This window comes from Morone saxatilis, unplaced genomic scaffold (assembly GCF_004916995.1).
Source record: "Morone saxatilis isolate NCDOM2014 unplaced genomic scaffold, NCSU_SB_2.0 Contig11, whole genome shotgun sequence".
In the NCBI taxonomy this organism is placed as follows: domain Eukaryota; kingdom Metazoa; phylum Chordata; class Actinopteri; family Moronidae; genus Morone; species Morone saxatilis.
Genome location: NW_023339663.1, coordinates 11,170,010 through 11,177,411, shown reverse-complemented (window position 1 = coordinate 11,177,411; position 7,402 = coordinate 11,170,010). Strand labels below are relative to the sequence as shown.

General features: G+C 38.7%; 2 protein-coding genes across 2 annotated transcripts in view; both read left to right on the top strand.

The window, feature by feature from the left end:
* LOC118321289 (ephrin type-A receptor 6-like) overlaps positions 1-5,445 on the top strand; it is a 51,769-nt gene extending 46,324 nt beyond the window's left edge. Inside the window, exons 13-20 of the mRNA XM_035652558.1 lie at positions 1,279-1,404; positions 2,251-2,436; positions 2,527-2,588; positions 2,689-2,898; positions 2,989-3,138; positions 3,239-3,432; positions 4,064-4,213; positions 4,681-5,445. Coding sequence (XP_035508451.1) covers positions 1,279-1,404; positions 2,251-2,436; positions 2,527-2,588; positions 2,689-2,898; positions 2,989-3,138; positions 3,239-3,432; positions 4,064-4,213; positions 4,681-4,795 — 1,193 coding nt within the window. The 3' untranslated portion in view covers positions 4,796-5,445. The remainder of the gene's footprint in view (positions 1-1,278; positions 1,405-2,250; positions 2,437-2,526; positions 2,589-2,688; positions 2,899-2,988; positions 3,139-3,238; positions 3,433-4,063; positions 4,214-4,680) is intronic.
* Positions 5,446-6,165: 720 nt separating this feature from the next.
* Positions 6,166-7,402, top strand: part of arl6 (ADP-ribosylation factor-like 6) — a gene marked incomplete in the record, with an annotated part of 5,095 nt that continues 3,858 nt past the window's right edge. The window contains 1 exon segment of the mRNA XM_035682097.1: positions 6,166-6,311.

Genomic DNA, 7,402 nt, shown 5'->3' with positions numbered 1-7,402 from the left:
ACACTTTTTCACACCACTGTAAGTTAGCAGAATTATCTAGTCATACTTTTTTGTTATTTTAACTTTGCATATCATCAGAGTATAGTTTTACTTACAGCACATGACAAAGAATGATAATATTTTTGCAGATGCAAACATGAATTTAGGAACTTTCTCTTAAAATATTATGAAATGTATTTCAATACTTATAATCCTTGCCCACAGTCTTTTCTTGTTGTTTGTTCTTTGCTGTTGTCTGCTGTGGAGGTATCACCCAGGCAGGGAATGCCAGCAGGCTCAACAAACTGGTAAAAAAGGTTTGTTCTATTATGGAACTGAGCTTAGACACCCTGGAGACACAGGTAGAGTGTAGACTCCAAAACTGGAATCTATCTCAGACGAAGCCTTCAACCTTCTACAATATGAGCTGACACAGCTATAAAGTACATTTAGTCCCCAGCTCATCTGCTCGAGGTGTACCAGGGGCTGCTTCAACTTATCATTTGTGCCACTCACCGTGCACAGTGCTTACTGCAGCAACGTCCCCAACCTCAGCCAGAGAGGAGGATGCTGAAGTTTGGCTGCCTGCAATGTCTTTATACGATGCTCTGCGGCGTTTTCTGAGCTCTTTTTTCTTTTTTGCCCTTTTCCCTTGCCAAAATAACATCTTACAGTATAATAGAAGCAAATATAGGATTAATTATAGCCTCATATAGTTGAAACAAGAATCAACTTCTCTGGCCCAGTCACGACTAAAAGTTTGCATTATATGGTTCCATATATCAGAATTTACTGCAGGGCTGTAGTCCAAAGCTAGCATCTTTATGCAAAACTTTAGAATGAAAGTTTAATTTTGCATGTTTAATAAATTAAGACATTGGTTCACAAAACACACAAAAAACGTGAGCATTTAATACATGTTGTAAAGTAAAATGTAAGGCCTTATTTTCTACATAAATCATTAATATTTATTTATGTAAAATCATCTTTAACGTAGAAATATGATCTAAATCTTCTGTGAATAGCTAATAACGCAAGTGTACCATGTTTCAATTATACTGTAAGAAGAACTAACAGTGCCAACAAGAATCTGTAAATCCACCAGTGTTCGCAATGGAAAGTTCTGCAGGTTATCAGCGTGTTTGAGATGTGTATCAGTGTTTGTCAGTGTCTGTTTCTGTATTTGCCCTGTTTCTTCTATCCTGAATATTGCTGCTATGCAACTGTATGTCAGAGTTGTATATTCCAACAGATAATATTGTATATTACATACTGTATGTTGTGTTTCTTCTCTTCCAGTCCCATTTTCTGGAATAAAGACCTATGTGGATCCTGACACGTATGAAGACCCCACTCAGGCTGTGGAGGAATTTGCCAAAGAGATAGACCCCTCATACATCTGCATCGAGAGGGTGATTGGTGCAGGTAAAAGGATACACAATACTGTACGTACACAAATGTACACAAGCATTAAGTCGTACTATACATGTGATATCTGTATTGGAACAGCACAGGTGTCACCTGTGTGCAAGATGAATACATAAATTCTAATAAATCATGACTGGAAAGTAGATAGAGGACATCAAGTTTGTGCCATTATCTTAATATGGGCATTATTTCTTAAATTCACATTTTGGATTACACAGGCATATTGTAAAAATGTCCCTGTGACACTATACGGTTGTCTAGCATCTGTGATCACATTTTATGTTGAGTAACATTTTTATTTTATAAGAGATGTTAAACCTCATAAATCTTATGTTTAAAATGTTTATAGCCACTTTTAGAAAGCTGGTTTTAAAGTAATTTATTGTATTGTACCTTAGAGAAGCAAAGCCAGTGCTACCGACTATGAGTAAGGATGTTAAATGGTTCATTAATTTGAACAGATTGTGTCTGCTATTTAGCCCATGACTACTTGCATCTCATTTGTCTAGTTTCTGTAACACTAGCTCCATCTGGTGGGAGCAGTGTGTACTTACAGATGTTTGAAATGCAATGCAACTGCCGTATAGTGTCACATCATTTCCACATTTATCTTTTTTTTTTCAACTTCAGGTTTAATTGATTATCCAACTGTCTGACTCACAATATTTATTTCACCTGATGTTTTTTTTTATTATCAAAAACATAAATGTATACTTACACTAAGAACAGGAAACATAATGATAAATTAAACTGGCAGCAGTGATATACCACTTGGAATAAGTCTTATCCAAGTCAATATATGAGAGATAATAAACATTTTTTTGTGTTGTGTTGTTTTGACAGGTGAATTTGGAGAAGTCTGTAGTGGTCGGTTGCATATACCTGGGAGGATGGACATCGCTGTGGCAATAAAGACACTTAAAGGTGGCTATGTGGAACAACAGAGGCGAGACTTCTTGCGTGAGGCTTCAATCATGGGACAGTTTAACAACCCCAACATCATCAGGCTGGAGGGAGTGGTCACCAAGAGTAAGCTCCATATATGTTTTCATTAAATTCTTTCCTTCAGTCTCTTCTCTCTGTTCATCACTCAGATCATGCATTTTACCTTTTCCTTAGGCAGACCAGTAATGATAGTGGTTGAGTACATGGAAAATGGAGCGCTTGATTCCTTCCTCCGGGTGAGAGAGATACATGTTCACAAATGTGCACCTGTTTCCTGAATAAAAAATATCTTCCATGCATCATATTTGTCCTCTCTCTGTCTCACAACCACTCCAGACACGTGATGGTCAGTTTACAGTGCTCCAGCTGGTTGGCATGATGCGTGGCATTGCGGTAGGCATGACCTACCTGTCAGATATGGGTTATGTTCACAGAGACCTAGCCGCTCGCAACATCTTGGTGGATGAGAACTTGGTGTGTAAGGTGTCTGATTTTGGTATGTCCAGAATCCTTGAGGATGACAGTGACGCAGCATACACTGCTACCGTAAGTGTGGATCCAACCGTTACTGCGGGATATTACAATATGAATGTGGTTGCAGTGAGAAATGTTTAATATCTCTATGTTTTATGTCAGGGAGGAAAGATACCAATACGCTGGACAGCACCAGAGGCTATTGCTTATGGAAAATTTTCCTCAGCTAGTGATGTTTGGAGCTACGGCATTGTCATGTGGGAAGTGATGTCATATGGTGAGAGGCCCTACTGGGAGATGTCCAATCAAGATGTAAGCTGCTGGTTACATTAACCACTAAAGCATGATAAACACAAAAGCAATACAAATTTGTATTTGCCATTCGTATTTAACTTGTTGATGGTCATCTCAGGTCATTTTATCAATTGAAGAAGGCTACCGTCTACCAGCACCAATGGGCTGCCCCGTGACACTGCACCAGTTGATGTTGCACTGCTGGCAGAAGGAGTCCAGCCAGCGCCCACGCTTCAACAATGTGCTCTCTTTCCTGGACAAACTCATAATCAATCCCAGTAGTCTGCTCACTCTAGTGAATGATGTGGAGAGGTAAAGTATCAGTTCATACAGACACTGTGTGAAAGGACCATACTGGTGGCCTTGCATGTTTTAGTCCACTAACCACACATTGTGAAAACTTCACATTACTATCTAAAGAATACTGTACAATTTTATTGTTTTCCCTCCTTACAAACAGCTATTGCTTTCAATATCAGTAGGGTATGATAATCATATTGGACAGACTTAAAGGTCCAGATGTTGAAAAAGGTATGTTTTCATTAGTGTATAATCACCTAAATATATGAATGGTTGTGTTTATCTTAGAATAAGCCACTTTTAACTACAGACGCCCGGTTTGCCTTCCATGGGGCCCACCATGTAGAACCACCATGTTTCTACAGTAGCCTAGAACGAACAACCCAAGCACTGCCTCTAGCCCTTTTGCGTTTTTGTGAATTTCGTGGCCACCATAGTTTTTCCTAGATTCCTTGATTGTTCATCCACAAGTTCATTTTTATACCATTTTTTAAAAGGGAAGTTTAGCTATGTGTTGAAAAATTATTGGTAATAATGTTGTTCTGAGCCACTGGCATGGTTACTCAAAGAATAATTGCTATTCAGCTCAATGATATGCTAACATGTCTTTTTGTATTCCTTATCTTTCTGTTTCTCATCTCAGTTTCCCTGACTCGCCAGAGGACATGCCAGACTACCCTCTTTTCATCTCTATTGGTGACTGGCTCGACTCCATCAAGATGAGCCAGTATAAGAACAACTTCCTGGCAGCAGGATACACAACACTGGATTCCATTTCAACCATGAGTATAGAGTGAGTGAAGAGAAACCACGGAGAGAGCAGCTACAGTATCTAAAACCACACCAAAATGAAACCAAGCAGCATCAAAAGAACAGAAATTTTTTTATAAAATCCATTATTAAGATTGTCAAGGAAATATTTGTCCAGCTCATGGTGAGAATTGTTGGGTCTCGGCAAATCATTTTATAAGTAGTATGGTGTAGACCTGCTTTGAAAGGCAGCCTCATTAATGATATATTATATGTGCCCTGTTTTAATCACTGTATCATCATTAAGCTGCAGATATATCAGTCTAATTTTTCGGACATATCCTCTGACAGTCTGAAATTAACTATATTACGACTGGTAGTATTACAGTATGCTGCTATGCTAAATATGGTTAAAGTTCATATTAACAAGTTTTCCAAGTGTTCTTGTTGCAGGTTAGTGACATGAACCTCTATATTGCATGTTATGGTGTTTGTTTTCTCCCCTTTCAGTGACATCAGGCGTATCGGGATCTGTTTGATTGGTCACCAGAGGAGAATCATAAGCAGCATACAGTCACTTCGCCTGCAGCTTCACCACATCCAACAGAGTGGCTTTCAAGTGTGAGACCATTGCACAAAGACAGACTGTATGTGCATACTGAGCTGGAAACAAACCAGAGTTCTTTGGCATCATCATTCAACTAATTGCACAAACACCAGACTGTTGGGTGTAGATGGTACCACACACTGCTCGTATGAGAGCCGTCGGCTGCTAGACCACATGTGGGTCTGGTTAATACACACTCGTCATCTTATGGATCATTATCAATACAGCCTCCACAACAACCAACCTCTGTCAGCGTTGGCCAAATGCGGTCTCTTTGTTATCTCAGCAAATACTAGCATTCACTTGAATTTAGGACTTCTTTTCTCCAGTGTCTATTCAAGTGTTCACCAATACCTCTTCTCTTTCCAAGTGACAATCCAATGGTTTGTATTGACTTAGAATGGTCTCAAGTCTTGTTACCTCATGACCAGAGAGGATGTGAATAGGATAAGGTATGGTATGGTACAGTATGTGATTTGAACAACAACCTTTCCAGCTGGTTAATGTAACAATTCACCAGAAATAAAGATTGACAGAATGGTAAATACAATCATGTTTTTTGAACTGAAGACCGCTGAATGTCAAAAGATTTTATAGAAATATACGTTCTATCCTCATGATAATGCAGTATGTCTTGTACAAAAAGTCTTGTGAAAGTTGTAAGTTTTATTCAGTATGTTTGTTCCTTAATAAACAACCCTATTTTAATACTTCGTTTTCTCTCAGACTTTAACCCAGCCAGGCCCAAACATATCTCTTCAAAGCAAGCTGTTAATTGCTCATTCACACTAACACACACACACACAGGTATCCATGGATGCATGTGTTCTCTCTCAACCACACACACATGCATGTGTCCTCTTAATTGTCACTCAAGAGACTGACACGTTTTCTGGACATGAAGAATTGTCAGGTGAGTTTGTCAAACGGGTGATAGATGAACGGCCAAGAGCCAATGACAATGGCAAAATATGTGGCACATACTTATTGAGTAAAGAATAAATTAAGTAAAGTTATACTTAACATAAACATTTCCACGGCATAAGCCTAAGAAAAGTTGTTTTCTTTTTTATTCCTTTTGTTTTTATCATCAATCTGTTTGTTGTTTTTTTCATTTCATAGATTTAATTATTCATTCTCTTGTGAATGGGGCTTTTCCCCCGGTGTGCAATAACATTTGTACGAATACATTTTATGCATCCCATTACTGTGACAGTGCACAAATCAGGATTCTTAAATGGATGTTTCTGACTCCAACACTAAAGTTAACATTTACCAAAACATGACAACCCCATTGCTTTTGCAGGCCCACAGTATCAGACAGGAGTCAGCCTTGTTTGGCCTGTAGGGGGCAGAAAGGAGTCAGCAGCACACTGGTTTCCCAGCAACAGTGTAAATAACTCAGAGAGTTTTCTGTTAGCTAGGCTGCATGAGACAGTGGGAGAGAAATGAATGAAACGTTGCTTATTTAATGAGCTAGCTTAAGGGGGCGTTAAGTGCATCCTGGAAGCAAGACCCGAAGGCTAAATTACAGGTAAAATCCGACTCTACAAAACAGAAGGGTAACTTAAATGGTAATATCGTCACCGGCTAGCGTGTTAGCTGTTAGCGTCAACAGCAAGGCTAAGTTCACATAATGTTCACGCTATTATATAAGTTATCTGTGTGTGTGTTTTGCTGTTATGTAAAATTGGCGATGTGAAGGAGAAGGGCTGTCTCGCGTTAGACACCGTCCATGTAAACCTCGGCAAGCTGAAGTAACGATTACGTCTCTTAGCTGAACGTTAGCAGCAGTAAGAAAAAGAGATTAAATAGCGGTTAGCGAATGTTAATTACGTTACAGTCCGGTAAGAGCCCACTAAGCATGTTGGCTTAAGCTACGGTTAGCGAATAAAAGTCGTCGAGATAAAGCTGTTTGTTAATGGCTGCAGTGACCCGTTGCTCTGTATTGTGAATGAACACAAACGTCTTCTCTTAACGCTATCTAACATTAAAAATGGGTTAATGTTTCTTAATGATATAAGTTAATCCAATCCAACTTTATTTGTTGAGCACTTTAAAACGACCAAAGTTGACCCAATTGCGTTAGCATACAGCATACTAGGTACAGTAAGTAAATAAGTGTCATGTATGTTTATACCAGATGTGCCAGGGTTTGTCTTTGATGTTCTCCAAACAGAGCACTTGAGACCTTGACTGAAGACAGAAATCTCGGACATCCATCTTGTTACAAAGAACAGGATGGGGATCCTCCTGTGTTTAATATCTGTAGTGAGAGAGACAGGGAGGACGTTGCAAAGTTAGCGTTAGAATTCATAATGCCATTACGTTTGATAACGAGAAAACAAGATTGTGAAGCAAGACAACTTGGACAAAAAGAACATCATCATAAAATGTGTGTCATTGCAAAACAAAATCAGTCCTCAATTTTAATCAACAGTAACACCATCTTTGCATAGACCAATGCAAAGAATTAATACAGCTCAAGAGATAGATAAGATAGATAGATAGATAGATAGATAGATAGATAGATAGATAGATAGATAGATAGATAGATAGATAGATACTTTATTTATCCCGAGGGAAATTCAAGACAGTTAACGGGTCAGGGATTCAAACGCTCAA